Source organism: Bipolaris victoriae (genome assembly GCF_000527765.1).
Source record: "Bipolaris victoriae FI3 unplaced genomic scaffold scaffold_28, whole genome shotgun sequence".
Taxonomy (NCBI): domain Eukaryota; kingdom Fungi; phylum Ascomycota; class Dothideomycetes; order Pleosporales; family Pleosporaceae; genus Bipolaris; species Bipolaris victoriae.
This window is the reverse complement of record NW_014575364.1, coordinates 65,494-89,299: the sequence shown is the minus strand read 5'-3', so window position 1 is coordinate 89,299 and position 23,806 is coordinate 65,494. Positions and strand designations below refer to the sequence as shown.

Genomic DNA, 23,806 nt, shown 5'->3' with positions numbered 1-23,806 from the left:
TGACTAGATCGGTGGGAACCGGGTGATATTGTTGGGCTGTAAATAGATGGGAGATGGCGAGTTTGATGCGTTTAGAGATATTGAGGTTAGAGTATTATCCGGGATGTTGACTTAATACTTGCTTCTCCTTTTGAGAGACAATAGGAAAGGCAGAAAAACTCACGACTGGGTTTGATTGACAGCTATAAATTTGGAGATTTTGGAGTGAGTTGGTGGCATTTACCTGTGTCTTATTGTCACAGGGAAACAAGGTGTGCTAAAAAGTTGGCTAAATTTTCTGTATCATTATCAAATTAAGAAAAGGTGTTGCATAGTTATCAGCGAGCTTTGCTTGGTTCGAATATATCGAATTAAGATTAGAAATCAGTTCATGCAAAGTGTTCCGCACAACGAGAATTCCCCCTGCAGTTAGAGGCACCCATGGATTTGTCTTGGTGCCATGACAGTCGGAGTAGATTCAATTAGAAACGATTAAGTAGTCATGTTGTTGGCTCGTTTGTCAAAGATAATTTGTGCCACTGTTCTATCGTATTCAAGGCATTACACAGTAGAAGCACTGAGTGCACCGAGGTAGGCTGAACTGTCGAGATAAGAGAATGAATATTGAAATAGAATTTTGAAAAGCATCACATGCACCTTGTATAGACCATTTTTATCCAGTTTTTCATTTGCTAGCGGCTGAAAGGAAATCCAAAGATCTTCCAGTAGAGAGTAGATTGGGGTAAAATCATGATTCAGTATCTTAACATCCACTTGCGAACAGAGATTCTATCGTGGCAATCTGTTCGGGGCCACTCTGGATCAGGTCTTCCGGTCAAGATCGCAATACTTGCTTGAAAACAACAACGCGAAGCCCTAGCTTGTTTGAGATCACTTCATATAAGACTACGAAGTCGATATCACAGCACATGTTTGGGAATGTGGACCGAAAAAACCCAAACTTTTCTCGGGCGAGAGACCCACTGAAAATTCCCCGCGTCATCAACATGGAACATTCCACCTTATACTCCGTACGTAGTCCTGTCATGTGTCTGTTATGCCGATTTTTTTTTCGCTAGCAATTATCATATTCTTTTCAGGTTTCCAAGAACTGGTACTGCACTAAATCTCTCAGCGTTGCGACATCTGCCGCGATACCGCAACTTGTAATTTATATCACACATGTCACAAAATCGATTATCGATAATATCAAAACTCTGATCTGGGGCCCCGGTTCTACCAGTATTGTGTCATGGCAACGTGGGCCTTGATGCATCTAGTATCTTATTCAGAAGGAACAGACGAAGTACCCTATCGTTTTCAGGTAGCAAGTGTATTGGCCAAGAACATCCCCTCGAGTGACTGCAGTGACGAGCATTTGCCGAGGTCCAATAGTACAATAAAGCGCTGTGCGTATATCTATTTAGGGCCGACTCGCAGCCGGCAGTATAACTCCGGAATGTACACTGTGATTCTAGACAGCTTGTTGCTTCATAATCGCTGCAATGCAGATGAGGAATAGATTGGCAATACCAATCGCTATGGGGCGAGTGACCGTATAAGGAATTTGATCAGGCATACAGTGTGATATTGACTGGGAAGATCTCCTTGGACTAGGAAAACACGTGGGATGCTGGAATCATTGGGTGGTTTCGCGCCTGAGGCAAAAGGCTATTGAGCTTTGACGATGGACAAAAACGTCTTATCTCGGATCAGTTGCACTTGATCATCGGGACTTACTCTTGCTCAGCTGCGCGTGATTGTCACGTGACTGGTCCATGCTCGGCGTTTCCCATGATGCCAGCCGCCATCTTTCGACTATGCTCCAATCACCAGAGAGCAGCGGTGAGGTATGTATTCCAAGCCACAACACAATCGAAAGCTATTGAGTTCGTACCTGTTTACCAACTCCACAAGATCTTTGCTAACAATAGCCTTTACTTTCATAGCCTTCCGCTCCGAGCCGAAGCACGGGGATCCGGCTGTCTTCGCCCGAAACGGAGGAGTATGCGTTAATTTTCCTAGCTGCTTTGCTCCATATTTTACTATGATACGGCAGCACGACATGAAGGCATGTTGCCTTTGTCGACTCAGTGCGCGATAGTATCTTGATAGGCTCCGGCACGTACTGCATATGCGCCGAAACGTTCAAATTCTCCGACAAGATCCGATACTACTCTTTTCCCTTGTCTGGGGCACGACACGACATGAATGGAGTCTGACCCGGTGCCAGCAGACGACCAAGATCCGTAAGGGTGCAAGCTACTCAGATATATTTGTATCTTTGAGGTCGCCGTACTGCAAACTTTATTTGTACAGCCCCAAGATCTCGTAAGCGCACCAAGGAGCTGTCAAAATCTGTAATGATAGGCTTGCCGTCCCGCCGTGAATACCTATCTCCTCCAAGATCTTCGTATCGTGACCATATTAGCCCTGTTAGCTCGTCACGTTTGGAGCATCAGATGTCGACGAAAACATCCCAGTGTCTCGTCGCTTATGAAACCACAGACTGGATATGGGCCAATGGCTTTGGTCAGCAAGGTATCCCGGCTTGGCACTAGAAGCGGCAGGCAGATTGGTTGTTGCGTTTGTAGTTAGGATCGGCTGCGCGACACGGGGCTAACACATGCGTACAAGCTCTCTCCTTGCAGTCCCCATTAGACTAGGCTCGGAAAGGGTACGCCTGGGAACGGGGTACCCGGTGGGCGTCTGTTCAAATAGCATTGACATGTCTTCGCTTGCTATAGCATCATGTTAGGGGCCTCGACATCCTACATGCAACGGCGTGGTTGCGCAACGGTCGTTTGACCATATTATCCAATTGGTTGCTGTCGCTACTAACGCAAATGCTTCTGGAAGAACCAACGCCTCCTTGCTCGTATTACAGGCCGCCTTGTCTTTTTCCGCTAACACGACTCGCAACGACCGGGCTTGAATATACTACCACGTAAACCCTTCTCGAGACGCCAATCCCAATGTCTGGTCTCTTCCTCTGAGCGCAGACTTCGCACCTATGCATTTTCGCCTCATCCTCCTCCTCGTCATATACGCCCTGCTCAACATTGGCCATGCTCACGTCGCAGGATCGGACCTGGACCCCAGGAAACTGGGCATCAATGATATTCCAGAATGCGGGGTTTGTAAAACTTTGAATTTCCTTGTACCTGCTGACAGTTTTCCAGCTCGTTTGCATGATATCGAAAATCTCTACGAGCCATTGTACTCTTGGAGACATCGACTGCATTTGTGGCGACAGGGATCTCACGATGCGTGTGGGGAGCTGCATGGTTGCCAACTGCACAATGCAAGACAGCTTGGACACCGCTAGGGTGCAGGCCGACTTGTGCAACCTCCCCAATGATTCGAAACGTCGACGACTTTTGAACCTCACCATTGTCGTGTATGTGGTGTGTTTTACATGCGTGGTCGGCAGAACTGCTGGCAAGATAGTATCAAAACGAGTGGCGTTGGATGACTATATTGTCGTCGGTACATGGCTGTTGGGTCAAGTGCCATTAGCATGTGCTCTGTCGAGTACGTGAAATACATGGTCACTGCTGTATCTCAGTTATGCTGATTAGCCTTAGTGGTTGTACGTGGGTTCGGTGACCATCTTTGGAATCTGCAGGATGGTGCTTTAATGCCCATTCTCAAATTGTGTACGTTCAGCCTATTCATCGGTTTTCTATTCTCATTTGACTGACTTTTACCAGTCTACATCGCCGCAGCAGTTTATGGCCTCGTCCTTGGTCTTATCAAGATTGCTTTACTGCTTTCCTACCTGAATATCTTTATAGAGCCGCGGTTTCGATTACTCGCCTACATGACCATGGTTTTCATCAGCATCAGCACCATCGTCATATTCTTCCTATCAATCTTTCTTTGCTCCCCTATCGAGTCTTTTTGGAACAGAGATATCAAGGGAAAGTGCATAAGTCCCAGGAACGTCTCTTATGCAAACTCAGCCAGTGCCATCGTGCAGGATCTTATCCTTCTGGCCCTTCCCCTATTTTATATTCGGAATCTGCGCGTTAACCGCTGGCGTAAGTGCGCTGTTGGTTTCATGTTTGCTACCGGCACCTTCGGTTGTATCGCAACTATGATTCGGATGCACACTCTGACCCGTTACAATATCTCTTTTGATCCTACATGGGACTACGCTCCACTTGTCGCTTGGACCGAACTAGAGCTTGCGGCAGGCTGTATTTGCGTATCCCTTCCCGCTATTCGACTACTGGTTACACGACTCTTACCAGACTGCTTCAAGGGTTTCCTTTCCCGCGTCGTAAACTCAACAGACAAATCGGGCAAGTCAACTAGCACCGATCCGCATTTGCAAGCGCCGCCCCCTTCACATCAAACTCCATCACAGCAGGAATGGTATAGGCCACTCGGTCGGAGCTGGATGTCGATTGGCGATCACAAGGATGATGATATCGAACTGAGTACCGTGGATTTACTTCCTGTACCCAAGGCCGAGACCAGGCCTGACAACAATATCTCTCCGTCTGGCAATGGCGACAAGTCAGACTTGTCGGCAATCGCTTCTATTGGATGCATTTCCGACCGTTCATATTCTGAGGAGTTCATACGCACTGAAAACGGCATAGAGGGCACTTCGACTCGCAGCGGACCTTCCTGAACCAAGACCAAGATTCGGATATACATAAAAGGCAAAAATAAGTCTGGGTACTTTGACTATACGACATGACAATACAAATCCTGGCGTTCTACGTCTGCTTATCCAAGCACATATCGCCATATCCAACACCACCAGCATATCTGTACCCGCTGCTATATACCCAAGATCCTCGACGTCTCGAATCTTCGGCTTTTCACACTGCAAAATAGTCGCAACAGGATCCATGCCGCTCAAGGTGCCGTTATCTTCACTCGCCATATCCTGTTTGAACTGGAACGATGATCACCAGAGGACTTTTCACGAATAGTAATGTTTAGAATGAACCCCGCCAACCCTGTGAGTGGCGGAAATGTGTAAAACTAGAGAATGAATAGAAAGAGCATGAATCATGGACCGCATTCCGGATCCTTCGACCTGTGTTTCAATTCTACCTCGCCGAAGACCTTCGTATTTATTACCGAGGCTCGCTTACCGAACTGCTCTTGAGCTTTTCCGAGAAAGATCCTGTGGGTTTGCGATGAGAAGTGGGGGATCAGAATTAGTATGCCACGTCGCGACAGGGATAGAGGACCTGGAGCTATCTGACCATCATTTGACGAACGGGTCGGTGGTGCTTCGGGGAACCTGATCCACACGCGTCAAAGATAGGACGTACTACTACCCTGAACCCGGAAAATCATGGGTTTCCCGCACATCTGTCTCTCCCTTCCGTACCTTCATTTAAGCTCAAGACGTCAAAGAGACGTCAGCGGAGTGACGCATGTTCCCCGTCGGTCAAATAGAACATAAATTGCGTGATGCCTGGCCAAAGAGCTAGTGGAACACGTGATCTCGGATTAATCGATGCTCCCAACCAAACTCTTTTCCCGGCATGCCTAAGCAGTAAATTGCCCAGCATCATGCGATTTTTATCTCGTTCCAGTAACGATCAGAAAATGGCTATGGCGGCACAATGAATCCACATGGGAATGACTCGCTGCGATTGATCTAGGATCCTGGGTGGCTGCTGATGTGGCGGTCTCGAACAAGCGTAATCCAAGAATGGCACGACCACCACCTGCGCAAGCGACCTGTCAAAGCTCCGCTTGGCGCACGATCAGGGAGGTAATGCCGAAGAAACCCCCTAAATCTGGACCCAGATATTCCACTAAGAGTCTTACATGAATAAGTTTTGATGAGAAAAGGACTTGCTGTTGGGGGAAGAAATCTGGGACTGATCTACTATAGATCTACTCGTGGCTATTGACCGGCATATGAAACATATCCTGTCGCCATTGCATGATCGCATTGTAGCGGAAAGTTTCGCCGCGTCGAGTATTGCCATACTGTAGCTCATTTATTCGTTTCAGAATATTAGATCTGCACTATACACGTTGAGAGAATTACAAAAAGTGAATGTACTAAGGCATAGGGTACGCATTCTATGGCTAGTGGATGGGAGCTAAGTCGAGCGTATCTCGCGCTATTTCAGCTAGTAAATCAACTACACTGAAATCTTTCTCGTGCCCAGCAAAATGCAACCCCGCGGAGGCTTCTTTCGCAGAAATTATTGTATTGAGATGCAGTGGGCTGAAAAGGTGCTGCTACTACGGCGAAGTCTAGCTTAACTGTGTCGGTATTATAAAAATCTCCATTATTCTTCGCTGACAAGTGCGAAGAACGTCGCCCGAGCGGCAGTTTAAAGTTCACGATGTAGTGGGTTCAAAGCTTATAATATCCGTACCAAAGTATGCTTGCAGGTGACGTGTTACTAGTTGCAGGGGCAATCGCTCTCAGAAAGGCGAGAGAAAAGGGATGGAAGAAAAGCCAGTTGCATCTGAGATGCTGGAACTAAGAGCAAAACTCAGGAAAAATGATATAGTCAAAACCAGTATTATTGATGACGACAGGGAGGTAGTTGGTACTAGCTGCCGTATGTGAATGATGACGGGCCAAGACACTAAACCCCATCCAGAGAGGTTCGACGCTACCCTGTAAGGGGTGTATGATGGTAAGAGAGACGACCGATACTTGGGTTTAAAAAAAGAGCAAGTGATATTCCCCTTCCTTTGGGAGTTCTTCTATGACCCGATAGCAATCAGCATTGACGAACAAACTCAGACCGACACCAGCGCTCTATCTAACGCACAAAACGGACTACAATTAGGGAACGGCGCGTGACACATAAGCTCTATGTGTATACGTCACGGGGTTGTAGTCCTGGGATCTTGTCAACAACATGTGTCGGCAGGTAATCCCAAGGAGATATAGCCATCGTGTCACCAGAGGATTGGATAATATCCGGACCAGGTGCTTTCAACCTTGCTGCAAATCAGTTTGAACACATGCAGATATTGATGCAACGCAAGGGTGCCTTCTTTAAGGTTATGGAAAAGCACGGATGACGCAAAGTCTTTCTTTATCTTTTGTTTTGGAACAGCTATCTCTCCTACAATAACATCAACCAGCTATACAGTGTTGATCTTTTGTCAACTGCTACTACTATGAAATCTCTCAGTATCATTAATCTCGGTGGTACTGGTGCTTATGCAGTTCGCGCGTCCTTGAGACTTAGCATCCATGTGCACAACATCTCCGAATAGCTTGAAGCCCCAGATTCAGATCGAAATCCTCGGGCTTTCGTAATTCCTAGCCGGAATGTAGGGGTTGTACAAGCTAAGTTGGATCGTTTCAATCGTGATATAACTTGTCTTCACTGTGATTCTATCGTACCGCACGAACATGTTGGACAAAATTACCGAGGCCAATCCGGCGCGTTCACATCCTTATCATTGCATCCGAAAAGATATCTAGCTCTGTGAGCGGCCCATGTTCTCGCTTGAGGCAATGATTGAAAAGCTTAGATATCCCGGGATACTCCCGGTTCCTAGTACTAGCAGTGCGTCATAGTCTCTACCACATCTACTCCGCCGCGGATGCTCATGCTATCCTAAAGGGCATCTTAGACGACGACACTTTCGGATAGCTGGGCTGAAGAAATCTCCACCTTTGTTATCATCTAGTACTGGCCGATCATATCCAGCAAATTATTTTCGCAGCTTGATCGACTGGACTTTTATGGAGCTTCTGATGAACAAAATACACATCGACAGCGTTATCAATGGGGTTGATACACGATTTATCTGCAGACATCCAGTCAGAGCGGTATCTTTGCACTTTCCGCACCCCTATGCTCCTCAAGGCTATGATTTAGAATGCTGAAAAAATTTCGATGGCCGCATTACGCCCACACAACGCGATCTTTTTGAGTGGACGAGGCACGAAGAGAACGATGCCGGACCCCCGATTACACCCAAAACAGCAAAATTGGCTGTTACTGCTATGTCTTGTCATTTCTCTGGTGCAGCTAACGATCTTAAGCTTTTCTGGAATCTTATGGTAGACAAACAAGATGTACATACTTTAGTTTATCTTTAACAGTTTGACTTGAGCACCCATTTCGATACAACTGGCCGCCATGAAGATAGCTCACTGGGCCCATACACGAATGACATCGAACTTGCCGGGTACCAAAGATATCTTTCACTGAGAAGAGCCATGTTCTAAAGAAGCCAAAATCATCTGCACATGATCATTGAGTGCATTGCCGGGCTAGTGCGCGCTCAGGCTACAGTCTGTGTCAAGCCATGAGGCCATAATCATGTCATTTGCATGGCACATGAACTCCCACATGGATGACTCTGGGCTATCTTTCGCGGCTTTGTAGTCACACAACGTAAGAAAACTGGGGCACGTCAAACGCTCAAAAGCGTCTTGTACTGACACGTGAAACATGAAACTTGGCAAAAGTTTGTGGAACCTGGAATAGTGTACATATTGAGCAATGATATTGCTTGTACAAACGGTAGAAATTGCCAATACCCAAATTTCAGGCAACAAGAGCGGGGCTGGGTATTGTTCGAGGTTCTGTTTGAACCAGGCAACTGCTAATGAGGATATGCAGTGAAGGGAGCGAACGTGAAGAGTTAATCAAGTGAAGAAGGAATGAGTCAGAAGATTGCGCTCAAATAGGCAATTCTGTCAATTCAGTGATCACACGACTATCCCACAGCGCGGATTGACATGTGTTGCGTACGGATTTGGAAAGACAAACGCGCCAGTCCGCAAGCTATAAGATGCGGCCATCTCCCACCTCCTCCACAGAACCCTCAACCATATATTTAATTGTTATATTCTACCCACTCTCTTCCTATCACAGCTGAGCGTCACATAATAGCCTTCGTAGATCATGATAGATCACGAAGTTATTATATAAGACCGATGCAGTGCGTCGGCGACTCGAGAACTCGGCAATAGCCGATTCTCGAGGGCGTTCCCCGATAAAGAGAGTGTATATATAACACCACCAGGATAACTCGAGAGAATTCTCGCGTCGGTATGCCGAAGCCTTATATACAACGTATCCACTCCCCGATCACTTTTCATTCTACGTACATGACTGACATCATTGCAGATATAAGACCCGTGGCATATGGCCCATGGGCATTCGTAATTCGTATTTATAGTTTTCTATAATCAAACGGTGTACGAGGCCCTGCTTCAACTGCACTACCCACCTATTAGATACTCACTATCCCACTATATCACCGCTGCAATGGAAGACTTTCGCTTCCCAACCGAAAATCCAATGCTCCCGGATTACAAAAAGAAAGGGTGCATTATCAACGTCGAGCTGATACGGATCACGGCAAAATTCTTCAAGCACCTAAACATCTTCCCCGAAGACGTCGAGTGGCTCGAGAACTTCCTGAGTGAGTTCAAGGGCAACACATCAACCTACTTTGCTCCGTCGTCTGAGGTGAGCTTGCTGGAACGCTATTGCCGTGAGTACTGGCAGATCAACCTTCGCTTCCAGCAAAACGTGCCAAAGCGAATGGATCTTGTACGGCTGTTCAAGTCAGAGGACTCCAAAAAGGCAGCTGCACGCCCGGCAGCCCTCCCCTCCTGCTTTCGCCCACAGGGCAATAAAACCATTCATCCCGGTAAGACCAATTGAGACAACATCAGCACTGAAAGACACTGATCCTCGCAGAACTCGAAGCCTTGAGGGAGGAATACGAGACGGCGTGGGGCGTCGAGCCCTCGTCGAGTGGTCCTTCCCAACCCAGGGAGAGCTTTACGGAGATGGTCGCCAAGGAAGAAGAAAAAGAAAGGTTGTATGGACCCAAGGTCACCGGACCAATGTTTGCTCGCGCTGTGTTCGAATCGCTCAAGGAGTTGGAGCCCGCTGGTGCAGCCGATGTCGACTGGCCGCGATTCATTGACTTGTATGAACGCGCGCATACCACCCTGGCCGAGAAACGTCTTGAGATCGAGTGTGAACACATCATGAATCGGGCTGAGTTGGAAAAGGAGGTCGCAGGACTGAGTCTGTCGGAGAAGAAGGACAAGCGCAAAGCAGGAGAAGAATAACTCAGGTATGGAGATAGGGTATGGAGAGAGGGCATGGTGATATGCAAACACCCATGGCTTTGCTAGCGATTGCTGGACATTTTCTGTGTACTGGGAGTCACAGCGGATAAACATCATATAGATAGTATATAAAATAAGTAGTTTGACAGCCCAGCTGGCGGTGCTGAAGTGGGGTGCAGCTTAAGCTCCAATTTCAGCACCACGAGTTAGGCTACTATTAAATTACTTATTTTATATACCATCTAACTATATGATCTTAATGCAGCTGAAGCTGCAACAAGACATGTTTTCTTCCTGCGTCAAAGCTTCCTCCCGACCTTTCCACAAATGCAAACTCCCTCGTGTCACTTTCACTTTTAGAATGCGTGATTTTACGACTCAATCCATGAAAACCGCTACTATGAAAGCTGACGGAGACAAACCTTGCCCTGCACGGTACAATCCCTGCATGCATAGTAATTCGGAACTTGCCCTTTACTCATACTGCCATTTGAAGCTACTTGTGTGAAGTATTGTGATCCTGGAACCCTTGGTGTATTTCTGTATCTCTCAATGAACTCTCATACCTCTGCTACCACTGATGAGGGGACACTGCCCATCGGGATCGTGTTACCCTTATGCAAGAATTTGAGCCCTATGCTAGCTGCTCTATCTGCTGGGGTAAGGAAGGTCTCTGTCCATTGGCGTTTACTCGATGAGTAATTAGGTGCAAAGCTTGATGCGGGATGTGATTGTGCTGGTTTCTTGGTCCTCTACCACATCCAATTGTGACGCGTATAATTCACTCATGCGGTTTATTGGGACAAGGTTTCTTAGGCATGGGTCTATTGGACAGGGGGGTAAGCGAAAGGCAAGGGAAGGATAATGTGGGCAAAGACAATAGGTCGGTGACATGGGGATGTTGGCGATTTCACTTTTGATTGCTGGCTACATCATATATGTCAGGATCAGGGACATATAGCCATGCTTACTATAAACTACACAACATGAACTGCAGCCAATTCATCCATGTCTTATGTCAAGATATTCCACTTCCAACGTACCATCCCGTCCCGTGGATTTGATTATTCGATAAGCCGCCATCACAAAAAGCATAACGTCACGTTTACAAAATATCAAAACTTACACCTGCGATGGCAGATATCAAATTATGTTATTTAGCATCACCTGTCGACCAGCGACCTTTTTCCATAGTTTGAAACCACGCCTGACGCCTTGCACGTAATCAATATGGTAATGGATCAGTTAGCAGCACTGCCACGACAATAAGATCGCTGTCTCTGCTCTTCTTCAGGTGATCCTTTTCTGCGCCTCTGTCTCGTGGACTAGGTAGTAGTATAGAAGACCCCCAAGACACTAGGCGGTCTCAGTCTTTGGCACCGAACCGTATCCAGCAGAATTCTTGGGATCCGCTGCCATGAGTTCAGCACTGTAGATGCGCTTGTAGTCCTGCTCCGTCCAGCCTTGCTGCTGTGCGAGACCGCTCAGGCTGAGGCCTCGAGACCGCGACTTCTTCTGCGAGTCGCCTTGGGAAAGACCAACAGGCGAGTTGTAGTTGAGAGGTACGACACCCTGTCCTGGGAGTGGGAAAGGTGTAGACATGGACGCAGGCGAGGCGACGGTCTGACCGTTGTTGTTGTCGGGTAGCTCTGAATCGGTTGAGAAGTCAGACGATACGGATGCCTCCTGGGCCCTCTTGAGCGCATTCTCGTAGTTGGTCGAGCTGGCGCGAACAACACCAGGTCGGCGGTATCCCGTGTATGCCTTTAGGGCCTCGGTTGGGCCGTTTTGGGTAGGTGTCTCGTTGCCGCCACCGCTGCCCATCAAAGGGAGAAGACGAGGATCGGGAGCTGCCGAGTCGGTCTGGGCGGTGCTGTTTGCGGTAAGGGCCTCTTCGGCCTGGGTACGTGTGCTAGGTGTGAGGCCAGATGGAGTGAAGCTGCCCGAAGACAAGAAAGACCCTTCGGTCGGCGGCATGAAGGACGGCCTCGAAGTCATTGTGGTGGTCTCGCTGTAAGCGTCTGGGTGCAACCTTGGAGAGTCGACGAGAGACTATAAATTAAAAGTGTAGAAACACGGGAAAGTCCTTGAGTCCAGGTTAGTTAGTTAAATGCATCCAGCAATACATCTTGTCCCTGCAGAAAATGGGCAGGTACAGTATGCTTATTGGTCGAAAGCAAGGGCAATGGGGGACCCGGCAACAAAAGCTTACCTTGAGTGTCTTGACTGTGCGGAGTGTTGGTGTGCAGAAGGAATTCAAACAATTCGCTGAAGGGGCCCTGTCCCAAGCGACGTTTCGTGTATTTGAACCAAAGGCGGGTGATGCTATGCCATCATATCTTGGCGGGTGACGTCTTTTCAGGGTCCAAACTTGCGGGGCCCTTTGGCCTAACTGCAATGGGCAACCCTGCGTGCTGCTCAATAGACAATGTTTCGGTGGCAAGCGAGATGCAGGATTGCAATCTAGACCGTTGAGTGGTTGGGTGTGGTGGAGATGCTCTGGGATAGGTGGGAATGCCCGCGGCTGCAAGGGAGTTGCATGTCGCGGTGCGCTAGGGCTACGTAGACGCGGAAGCAATGATGCTATACACGGTATCCATAGGGTGGTGTACTCTGACTTAGTGGATTGGAACAACGAGTCTTTATCGTGTCCGCTGCGCGTGACGACTTGCGGCCTGAGGAAATGGTTGGTCGCATGGAGGACCAGCATCCAACTCCCTTGATCAAAACTTAGTGTCCAGCATGGGCTTGCAGTTGGAGGACCGCGATAGGATTGAATACGAGGGAAATTACCTCTGCAAGTTCTATCCACAGGGCAGTCTAGAATCAACAGAAGAACATCTCGTCCCACACTGCTGCCAGTCGATCAATGCATTGAAATCATGCGATTGGATGCCATGCATCATGAGGTCATTGTCATCCTGCCAGCAGCCAAGCACGAGAACGTCAGACCTAAAGATCGAGTGATATAGTACTAGGGCGAGTGAGTAAATTTTTTTCTTTCGTTTTGGGCAGACATTTAGGCGTTGTAGTTACAGAAAACAAGGGTCCTTGTAGTATGCACACAGTAGGCCCGAGAAGTGGCCGCGCTGAGGGTTGCAAGCAAGGTCTTCCTTGAGTAGCGGAGCTATTCCCAAGACAGTATAGGCTGAGATACTGCAAACTTGAGCATTTGTTGTGCCTAGATGCAGCGGACCAGAAAGAAATCATGAGTCTCGGCGGCGGGCTTTCTTGAATGCAAACAAGCAGTCTATTCAACTTTTGAACATGGAGATATGAGGAGCACACAAGAATCGCCCGCCAGCGCCGGATCATGCTTTGGAATCACTTTTACTGTATCTATAGGTCCGAGCCACGAACTCATCATGGAGAGCCAAGATACTTGCTCAGGAACTGACCCAAAGACCCAAGCAGAGGGTACCGAGTACTGATGTCTCCATTCCGCCCCAGCCATATGGCATAGACACCAACGAGAACGGCAAGACTGACAGCTCCGTATCGGCGGTAGAACCAAAGACGTAGCTTGAGATACTCGACATTCTTGGCCGCACGTCGCAGGGCCTGTTGTCTGCGGAGGTCCCTCTCCTGCTGTGCGAGGAACATTTCTCCGTCTTCTAAGGTCAGGCGACGAAGACTGTCGCTGGTAGCAGAGGATTTGAGCACGCTGGACGATGAGATGCGCCACCACTCCCAACTATTGAGGCGGGCAGGCGGCAGTCTTTCGTATAGTTCTACAGTCCGGGCGATATGAAACTCGACATCAAACGGTTGTGGAAGTCGGCCCAGCATGACATAGAGTATGTCTTCGTCATCCTGGTCAATTTCTAGCAGCTCGTCCCTCTTGGAAAGTACAACCGCAGCGAAGAGATAGATGGGCATTACAGCATGCCGAGCCAGAAAGAAGTCAAACAATCTTGTGATGTCCTTGTAATCTTGTATGTTGTGTGCGAACATAGTGATAGTGCCAGCAAGGGCAAACGAGGGTTGGCTCTTTGGGAGATGGTCGTACAGGACCGGGTCGGCCGCGCGAAGAATAGGCCGAAGCAGTTCTAGTTGGGCGAGGGCAGGCTCAAGCGATGACAGCATAAAGTCACGGATGCGCAGGAGACTCAGGCGTGCGACTGCAGCGGGGGCATGCTCGGGGCCGAGGACGAGGAGAAAGACCTGGACGATGTCATGGTAGCCCTGAAAGTAGGATAGCGAGGGGTGCCGGCGCAGGACGTCGAGGATGACGTAGGAGAGGTCCTTCTTCCGCTGTTGAAGCTGCTTCTCTGATTCTGATGGGGAGTTAGCATGTGAAGACAGTAGATTCCGGCACGGCCTGGCCTACCGTTCCTGGGGTAGTAGACAAAGGCCCGATTGACGTCGAGACCAACCTGATGTTCGTCCTCGTGCTCGGGAAGGGCTGCATGGGGTTCCTTGGCTACGTCGCTCTCAGAGCATCCTAGCAAGAGGGGCCCTATGCACATCAGCCTAGTGCTCTGCACAATGCGAACGGCAAAAGCAGCCTACAAGCAGTGCGGCGCAGGCTGTCGCTGACAAGGCCATGCGATGTCGTCGCTAGATGGACGAGGGCGGCAACATCGTCATTGTCAATGGCCGCGCGAACCAATGCCTCCTTCTCCTGCTCGGCAGGCGAAAGAGTAGCGACGGGCGTGGAGTGGCGCGAAGGGAGGCTGCTGGAGCTGGCACTCACTGAGCGCGATAGAGAGGCTGACGAAGTGGGTGAAGCCATGGGCGCGGCGGCATCTCGAGACTGGCTTGATGACGTAGCCAGTGTGTGCCTCGCGTGCGCAGAAGAGCGCGCAGGGGACGGAGAGTGGCGAGGCAGGGCGAGGCCAGACGGGTGTTTCTTTGTCGACGGTGTGAATTGGTTACATGGTGGTTTGTTACGCGCAGGCAGGCTTCGCAGGCGCCAGGTTTGGCCGTGTGAGCGTCGCGCTTCCGTTGCCCTTCGAGCCGAGGGAGCTTGGCACCCCACCATCCACCGTCCACCGCAGACGTCACGTGAGCCTCAATCTCTACACACCAGCCATTCATCTCTGCTGCCGACCCTGCTCGCCGCCGGCCTCAGTGCCTCACCGATAGTCTGCCAGCCCGCGTTGTACACGACCCGCCTCGATTACGTGCATGACTCTCGCTTTTCCATCACCACCCGGTTAGTCTGGCCATCTAGATTTCGCGCCATCCCGATACTCCCTTGATATAGTATTCCCGGGCGCTAGAGCTGCAGGTCATCCCGGCTACAGCTGCCTCGAATTGCTGCTGCTGGCATTTCGCTCCTCACCTTGGCCACGGGATTCAGTCATTGCGAGACTGCGTAGACTATCGATTACATCAACTCATTCCGGCTATTGTATTCCTAAATAGCTCTGCCCCATCAACCCGGTCTGACAAACTAGCCTGCTCCGACAGGCTCAAACATGTCTCCAAGCGACTTCTTCCACAGTGTACCTTTGCACCTTTTCCTCACTCCAGCTTGAGTATTCTGTCCGCGGCTTCACAATCTGACCATCACTGTCGCCTCCGAACTGTCGCGTCCTGCGATCGTCTTTTAACTCTTCACTATGGCGCAAGCCCATGGCCTTAGGCTTGTCGACGGCGAGTGGGTCTCTATGCCTATCGACGCTTTTCATATCTTGGCCAACACTCAGCAAAATGACACCCAAATGCCTAATGTCGCCCCCAAGGCTGCTCATCGGGTGCCCGAGTATGGCATACTATCGCAGACAGTCATCACTACTCCTCTAAACAAGCTCATTTTACCCGCCAGCATACGCCACGGCGACTTGGTTGATGTTGTCATTGTTGGCGAGGACTACATACATCTCAAGGAAATTCGTGATCATGGCCGTATCCGCCATGTGGCAACCAAAACTGACTTCAACGGCGGCCGTATCATAACCGCCAAGGTGTTCGGCCATCCACGCGAGGTGCCTAGCACGAAAATTGGCGGCCTCCCTTTGCCAAAGACCGACTTGAAGCAGATATCACGACGGCCAGCAAGTGAACGGAAGATCCATTTGCCCCCAGAAGTCGTTGTACTCACTCTCTCCAATAGGACGCTCATGTTCTTGTGGGCCCAACATACTCACACAGGTCTGAGCACTTTCACACAAAAGACTGTCAGATTACCCGCAGGAAGCTCACGGTTTGATCGTTTCGGCAGTATCCTAGCTGTCGATCCCCAGTGCCGGGCAATAGCTGTTGCAGCGCATGAGGGTCGCTTCATCCTCTACAAAACCAAGTCCATGGCGGCTTGGGAAGCCGAGGCTAACAAAGGCCGCGAGATGCCAACAGCTATTGAAGATGAGCGTATCATATCAGTCCAGGGGCAAATCATGCACATGGACTTTCTATCCCCTGGAGAAGATGAGTATCACGTTGTTCTTCTTTTAGTCATTGTTCTCGATGGCCGAACAAGGCTTTCTTGCTTTGATTGGGATTGTAGGCAGGATCTTAGCGAAGCAGCAGCACGCACAGAGCGGTATTATGTTCAAAAGGGTAGGTCAATAGCCGTGGAGGTGCACATTCTTGTAACTACTGCTAATTCATCAGAGGACACTATGCCTTCACTCCTAATCCCTCTCCGCCGTAGCCCTGATTTCCTCTTGGTTTTCAACGAGCACATTTCCGTATACAAAAATATCCTCTCCGGAGACCCAGCATGTGCGGTGGTGCCTATCGATCCGAGCTTGCTCATTCCACTCCTACCAGGTGACAGTAAATCAAGACCAAAATGGACAGCGTGGGATAAAACCCTACGCAATCCAGGCTACCCGAAAGAGAGCTTCTACCTAGCAAGAGAGGATGGACGTATCATATATCTGGTCAGAGGACCAGCTGGGACTGTAGAAATGGATGAGGTCGGCGAATGGTCACATCGCATCGACACTGCTTTCACATGTTTGCGGATTGATGGCTCTGAGACTTCGCAGCAGTATCCGGATTTCCTGATTGCTGGCGGGGCTAGCAACGACGGTCTGCTATGCAAGGTTGGACCATGGCTAACCGAGTATTCCCATCACGAACCGAGGACGAATTCATTTTCGTACATTGATTCGATGCCTAATTGGACGCCTCTTACAGACTTTGCAATTACCAAGCTTTCTACTCCACGCGCCTCCAGTGAGCGTCAGCGGGCTTCGATATTCGTTGCCAATGGAAACAGTCCGTCTGGAGAAATTTCCGAGCTCAGACACGGAGTGCAAGCCACAGTGGACGATAGTTTCAGTGGAGTCAATGGCTGTGCGGGCGTATGGGTCGTCGATCACGGGAGTCACGTGGTTGATATCGAAGGCATAATGACAAGACAGCATTATGCAACATTGACAATAACACTCCCACCAGAGACCCTTGTGATTCGTATTGTACGCACGCAACCGGAGTGTGACAGAGCCTTCTCTGGCGCTTGGGAACTAGGCTCGTGGGACAAGTTCCAGACACCGAGCGACGACGACCCACTTGAAGACAGCCTTGCGCGAGACGAGGAGACAATATCTGCATGCCCTTGGGCAAGGAATGTATCGATTCAGATTACAAGGAAAGAAGCTCGCACGCTCCTTCGACCAACATTGCGCCAAGTCGACATACTGAGATTTGAAACGTCACTCTTGTTAGCTGCTTCTCGCCCTACGCATCCGTTCATCGCAATTGTTTTTCGTGAGCAGGGATGCATATTCCTAGAGATTGTACCGATATCGGATGACGGCACCTTCGACAGGACAGCCAATTTCCGTCAACAGCTGCCCTACGATCCCACATGTGTTGAGATATTGGAGATTGGGGGTATATCATACGTGTTTGTCAGCACCTTTGATTGCAAAATGATGCTTTTCAAACACCACGACCGTCAGACATCTTTGGTGATGGAAGGTACCTGGGACCAAGATTTGCCCGGCGGTTCACAGAAGCTCTGTGAGAGTGTCGCGGTCTTAAGCTCAAATGACCAGCACATCCTAGTCTGTGGAATGCGGGACGGCACTCTTTTGAGCTCTGCATTGGAGATACGAGACCAAAGTAAGTCTGATGCGAAATGCATATGAGATATAGCTAAACTCAGCCAGGAATCTCCCCTATTTCTTGGACATGTACGCACGTCGGTACAACCCCAGCCAAGATTACCAATAGTGAGACTGATGCCTCTTCTGCATTTGTGTCCTGTGGTTCAGATTTCTGTCGGGTACAATTTCCCAGAAATGGGTCATTAGATCTCGAGATTGACTGCATATGGTTCGCCGACCGCACACAACCTGATTATGACCAATCTCCAGTATCCGCTCTATATCAGCTACCCTTCCTCCCAGAGTTGGAAAAGTTTGGAAGAAATCTTGGGGGCTTTTTGTTCGTTGTTGCGGGTGACCGTCTCCTTTTCTCCCAACTTGAGTCGGACATCAGATGGGCAGGTGACAGCACACCTACCCAACCCTTCTGTGACTCCAGAATGGTCCCACGAAAGATGATTACAGGCGCTAAGCCTACAAGCATACTGTATATGCAAAAACTGCGGCGGGTTGTTGTCTCAACGATGGAAGCAAAGGAAAGTCATGCACCACCACATGGCGAGCGGGTCTTACACTCGTCAATCAAACTGCTTGAGGTGCGCGATGATAGATCAACCAACGATATGGAAATAAAACAAGAGGAACGAGACGGCGTTCCAGAACGATTAGTCGTAGCCCAGTTCTCGCTACAGCACGCGGAAAGAGTATATACTATGGTCGAGTGGCAATTTGTCACTCAGCGGGATAAAAAGTACTCTCTGATCATTGTAGGCACGGGTGTACAAGTGGGAACAAGCCGACAAACCGGGAGGCGACTGATCTTCAATACTGGAAGGTCAGGCTCTAAGCTAGAGCTACAAAAACAGTCTACCTACGACCAACCAGTCTATAGCATTGCATTATGGGACAACAAAACTACTGTTGGTGTCACTGGAAGAAAGTTGTTCATGGAACAATTCTGTGAGGATGACGGAAGGTGTGTATCCTCTGTTGCTTATACGAGAGGCTGACTAATTTCTTACAGGTGGACTCAATGCGCATGGATAGAACTTCCTTCACCTGGCATACATGTTTCCGTTGAACGTCCTTATGTTTACGTATCAACACTCCAGCACTCCCACATGTGTTTTCAGCTAGTGGATAGGGATCGCCCTGGTGATTTCGTTTTTATCCCACAGTTTTCCGATAGCGGTGTGCGCAACTGCTCGCGGCATCTCGTCATGGACGTGCCGAGTGTGAGTGACGAAAAAAGGGACCGTTTCGTACTTGTCACAGATAAGAAGAGTAGTTCAGTGGCCGCTCTCTATCACCCGCCCGAACACACCTACAGTAACGCATCGGAAACGCTGTTTGAAGCGTGCCTTCCCCGCGCTGTAGTGCGTATCGATCGCGGTGACATCCGTCCGCCATGGCGTCGAGCAAACCATAGTGGCAAGATCGCTGGTGTTCTTGCAGACGACATCTTCGGTGCTTGTACCGACGGCACCATCTTTGCCTTTTCTATCCTCTCTCAGTCATCACGCCATCTCTTGCGCTTGGTACAGAATCTCATTGAAGTCAAAACATCGCGATCCGCCGTACACCAACACGACAAGGTCAAGCCTCGAAGCGGAGACATCTTCCGTATTCTCATGAACGATACTTCGGGGGCTCAACATGGCGACATCATGATAAGAGATGTAGATCCGAGACACCTGGAACGTGCTTCTCAACGTGGACCACGGCATAAACACGTCGATGGCGATTTACTCAAGCGATGGCTGAGTGAGAGCGACAGCGACGTACAAAGTCTAGTTTGCAACGGCGTTGATACTGAGATTAGCAAGCTGTTCGAGGAGTTGGCGCGAGATGTTTGTGGTGAAGAGTCGGATGGCAAGGGGAAGGGGATGAAGGAAGATAGAGAGGTGTTTGAGCAGGTGAAGAGGTGGATGTGGAATGTACTCATGCCCTTGCTGTGAGTTGTGGGGGCTTATGGATATGCACAGGCAATGGCACAAGGGGTTTTCCTACACACGTGTGATGATGGGGTATATTCTCATCTTTCGGATTTCAACACTTCATTCTGACATTGAGCGAACTGCTGCGACCAGTTTTGTAGGTAAATCTACGTTTTCATGAGATATCAGCAATGCCAGAATCGACAAAAGCAAATCACATGTGATGGAGAAGGAATAGAAAGATAGGTTGAGAGCTTTATAAATGCGATGATGGTATTTGAAGTTTCGGGTATAGTATCGCTTTTTGTGAGAACTTCATGAAAGAAATGGCAATAAAATAAGGCGGGGTGAGATTCGTTGCGCCGTTTACTAACGTCATAACTATCCTACATACCAGGTTCATTCGTGAGATGCATAGTGATTGCTGCTTGATAGTCTCGTTCCGAGAATGTTCGTCACTTCTGGGTGAAACTCCGTTGCTCTTCCTTCACGCTCTCTAGAGGCAATAGCAACACTTCGACAGATCCTCCCTGTGCGCGAGCCCCTGCCCATCATCTTGGCTTAAATCAACAACCAGAGTCCCTTATTGTTCTTTGTCACCACCAACTTTGGTAGCCGTGCCAGCCTCCGTCTCGCTACCAACCCTAGCCATCGTTCAAGACAAGTATCGATATCCGAGGATTGTCTTATTTACCCGCTTCCCAACCGAGATCTATAGATACAGCAACCTAAGTCAATATCTCCATTCACCTGTGCTTTCTCAAGACTTCCGATATGGCAGATTTCATATTTCCCGAAAACGTGAATACTTATGAAGACGAGGTTGCGCAATGGATCTCGGAAGGAAACGACTTGGATGCATGGAGGTAATTTGCATTTCACGTTTCACTCTTACTTGACTGACTCAAATCAGGGGAGCTCCATCTAGTCCATTAAGCAGCGACTCATCCAGCACCACCAACGAAGGCTCGACCTCTGACTTTTTCTGGTACAATGGCAGATGGTATACCTACACCACAGATGTCAGTCCGGATCTAGAGACACTTGCACAGAGTTTATGGGACGGCCGAATCGATCTCGAATCAGAAGTTAGCGAGGTACCCGCCGGCCCTCTAGTCACCGAGGATGACCAAGAAGACGGTAGTAAGATATCTTCACAATCGATCGAACAAAACACATATATCCGAGAGGATACGCCCATTCCCGACTGGGGCCAGAGCGATCACACAAAATCTATGTCGCAAGCTAGTGAAGCAACCACCACGAGCCGAGAAGCTACTCCGGTCCCTGAACAATCAGCCTCGCAACCGCCTTCCATCGAAAAAGACAATGCCAAACCCTCAGCTTCCAAGCCGGAGGAACGAGACCATTTTCCCGTGTGGGACGGTCCGACCAGATGCCCATATCGCTGTCGAGCTTTACTAGATACAGAAGAGCTCTACGTCTCACATATGCGCACACACAAAGGTAGGAGTTATACCTGCGAAGCGCCCGGCTGTAGCAAAGTCTACGTTCACATGAGGACCTTGAGAAAACACCAGCGGCAGGCCCACGGCAATCCTCAGAGCGGCGGGTGCGTAGTATGGTCCGAGTCGTAGCCTGCTAGAAAAGGCTGCGAGGTATTTGGAGCAACACAAGGCGTTTTGATTTGATGGTGTAGCGCTGATGCTACATTGAATTCGTTTGTTTACGGGTTTGGTGGGATTTTGTATCGCATTCCCGGTTTAGCAGTGGTCGTGAATCACATGGTACTCTGGTGTTCGCCGTGTTCTTCATTGCTCCCAATGACCCGAAAACACTACATTTTTTCCAAAGAGAGAACATCAATGAGAATATATAATTCTTGATACATGGACTATTGTTGTACCGTGAGCCTGACGTCGAGCCCGCTCCTGCTCCATTTAGTGGATGACACACTGACTCACAACAGCATCACTCTGCCCCTCTCTCAGACTCCTTAACTCATCTCCAATTCACTACCATAGCCGGTTTTCTTCTCTTCGAAACAATCAGAATAACCCAGTATTTCTTGCTTCAGTCTTTAACTCCATTCACGATCAAATCTACTCGACGATTCCGAAGATGGATTTCAGAAACCTCCACAAATCTCACCTCTCGTGTAAGCAAAATTTCGATCGCACTTCTGCCTCCACAAACACTTACAATGTACGCAATACACGAGAGCAGATGGAACAAGATTTGGAAAGCAAGAGAGAAAAGTACAGCGCAACAGTCGATGAGATGAACTCTGCCGCGACCGAGGTTACAGTCAAGATGAAGGCTGAGATAGCAGAATTATGCTGCATACATCGAACAGCTTCCCTCGCTCGAGGAGTGTACACAAACATCCCAAATGCTTCAAGAGTCCCAGGTTATCGTCGCTCGCCAACAGCAAGACATTTCGGCGCTTGGGGAGGCCACCAAAAAGCTTGCGCAACGGCTGCAAGAAAACATGGCAGCCTCGACATACAAATGTTATGGAAAAGTTCGTGGAGCTCCTGGTCATCAATCAGAATGAGTTGATGGAAACGACCGAAGCTTGGGACACTATGACGGGAATGGTTCATGCGTTCAAGGCAAGGGTGGATGAAATGACCCGCAAGTCCCAGCCTCCACAGTGGTCTAGTTAAGATGTCACGGGTAGTTCTATGTAGTCATGGAAAAAGTTCAGCAACATGCTAATATCGTTATTGAGGTTCATAATACAATATGACCATTGAAGTTCCTTCCAGTCCATAACCGTAGGCCACGGCTGCTTCTCTCCATAAACATCGCTTCATTCTAATCTAACCAGGACCTCACACGATATTCGAACGCCATATAGACGCCGCATACATGTCTCTTCAGTTCCTTCTCCGTTCCATATACTGATTAGAGACCGGTGAACTCCCGCATGAAATGAATCTACCGTACCAATACTTCTAACTACCGAAGGAACTGAAAGTACTAGGAACTTTGGTCTTTGGGATGCTCTTGGTCTATAGCTGGGGCTGCCTGTTTGGGCGAGGCAAGTGCTGGCTGCAGAGACAGGATAAATTTTCGCTGTAGAGGTGGGGCTAGGCCTCGCTGAAGAGGCGGTACTAGACTTCTCTGCTGGCTTGAGACACGTCTTGGGTGCAAGGGCGGTACCAGACCTCGCTCCGGAGATGGGTCAGGCGCTGGTTGTTGGGACGGGATGGACGCTGGCTGCAGAGATGGTATCGGCACTGGCTGCGTGGGTGGGATAGGCATTGACTGCGTGGCTCTCTGAACTAGCTATTTATTGTCGGTTTTTCCCCTCTTGCGAACACATGTTTAGCCAAAAGCCGCTTACCATGTAACAGAATACACTTGGAAAGATACTAGAGCGGTGATTAGTGTACGATGCCGCTCTCCCTGCTTCATACAGAGCAACGACATTATCTGTGTCTGTTAGCTAAATCAAACAAAAGTCCAAAGCTTCTTTTACCTTCACTATGAAAATCAAATTCAACCGGTACGTCTGGTAGTTTGAGATACTCGTAAAGTTGACTTGCAAAGTCCACATATGCGTATGGTACTTTCTCGACATGCTCAAAGAAAAAGCTAAACGCTAGTGAGCAGCACTTGTCCCACTGCTCCCACATTTTACTTGACCGTTTGACTATTGCAGTGCCCGCGGTACGTAGCAGAGTCTTCGTTTCATCTACTCGTCGCTGGATATCGGCATGCTCTCGCGCTACATCTTCGTGCCGCTCAATCATGCATACAAGCCCCCATGCTAGTGCCGTAGTTGACAACCAATTTGATAGTCCAGCTGCTGTTTCCGACATGGTAGGGGAGAGGGCGTAGAAAGTAGGCACAGGAGATGTAGA

The 23,806-nt window shown here is 49.1% G+C and overlaps 7 protein-coding genes across 7 annotated transcripts; 4 read left to right on the top strand and 3 right to left on the bottom strand.

The window, feature by feature from the left end:
- Nucleotides 1-2,992: 2,992 nt before the first annotated feature.
- COCVIDRAFT_95172 (hypothetical protein) lies at nt 2,993-4,621 on the top strand (the record flags this gene model as incomplete). Its single annotated transcript, XM_014702713.1, has 4 exons — nt 2,993-3,115; nt 3,162-3,513; nt 3,567-3,638; nt 3,693-4,621. 4 exons carry the CDS (start codon nt 2,993-2,995, stop codon nt 4,619-4,621), a joined length of 1,476 nt encoding a protein of 491 aa, XP_014558199.1.
- Nucleotides 4,622-9,215: 4,594 nt separating this feature from the next.
- Nucleotides 9,216-10,033, top strand: COCVIDRAFT_25268 (hypothetical protein; the record flags this gene model as incomplete). The annotated part of the gene is made up of 2 exons (XM_014702679.1): nt 9,216-9,603; nt 9,654-10,033. 2 exons carry the CDS (start codon nt 9,216-9,218, stop codon nt 10,031-10,033), a joined length of 768 nt encoding a protein of 255 aa, XP_014558165.1.
- Nucleotides 10,034-11,389: 1,356 nt separating this feature from the next.
- On the bottom strand, nt 11,390-12,031 carry COCVIDRAFT_36388 (hypothetical protein; the record flags this gene model as incomplete). Its single annotated transcript, XM_014702712.1, has 1 exon — nt 11,390-12,031. The coding sequence occupies one exon, from the start codon at nt 12,029-12,031 to the stop codon at nt 11,390-11,392; it is 642 nt and encodes a 213-aa protein (XP_014558198.1).
- A 1,365-nt stretch (nt 12,032-13,396) lies between these two features.
- On the bottom strand, nt 13,397-14,768 carry COCVIDRAFT_36387 (hypothetical protein; the record flags this gene model as incomplete). Its single annotated transcript, XM_014702711.1, has 3 exons — nt 13,397-14,310; nt 14,364-14,492; nt 14,546-14,768. 3 exons carry the CDS (start codon nt 14,766-14,768, stop codon nt 13,397-13,399), a joined length of 1,266 nt encoding a protein of 421 aa, XP_014558197.1.
- An 832-nt stretch (nt 14,769-15,600) lies between these two features.
- COCVIDRAFT_14642 (hypothetical protein) lies at nt 15,601-20,138 on the top strand (the record flags this gene model as incomplete). Its single annotated transcript, XM_014702665.1, has 4 exons — nt 15,601-18,052; nt 18,100-19,012; nt 19,061-19,990; nt 20,135-20,138. The coding sequence occupies 4 exons, from the start codon at nt 15,601-15,603 to the stop codon at nt 20,136-20,138; spliced, it is 4,299 nt and encodes a 1,432-aa protein (XP_014558151.1).
- Nucleotides 20,139-20,747: 609 nt separating this feature from the next.
- COCVIDRAFT_95073 (hypothetical protein) lies at nt 20,748-21,571 on the top strand (the record flags this gene model as incomplete). Its single annotated transcript, XM_014702710.1, has 2 exons — nt 20,748-20,839; nt 20,887-21,571. The coding sequence occupies 2 exons, from the start codon at nt 20,748-20,750 to the stop codon at nt 21,569-21,571; spliced, it is 777 nt and encodes a 258-aa protein (XP_014558196.1).
- A 1,348-nt stretch (nt 21,572-22,919) lies between these two features.
- On the bottom strand, nt 22,920-23,764 carry COCVIDRAFT_14640 (hypothetical protein; the record flags this gene model as incomplete). The annotated part of the gene is made up of 3 exons (XM_014702664.1): nt 22,920-23,228; nt 23,287-23,381; nt 23,422-23,764. The coding sequence occupies 3 exons, from the start codon at nt 23,762-23,764 to the stop codon at nt 22,920-22,922; spliced, it is 747 nt and encodes a 248-aa protein (XP_014558150.1).
- Between the last annotated feature and the right edge of the window lie 42 nt (nt 23,765-23,806).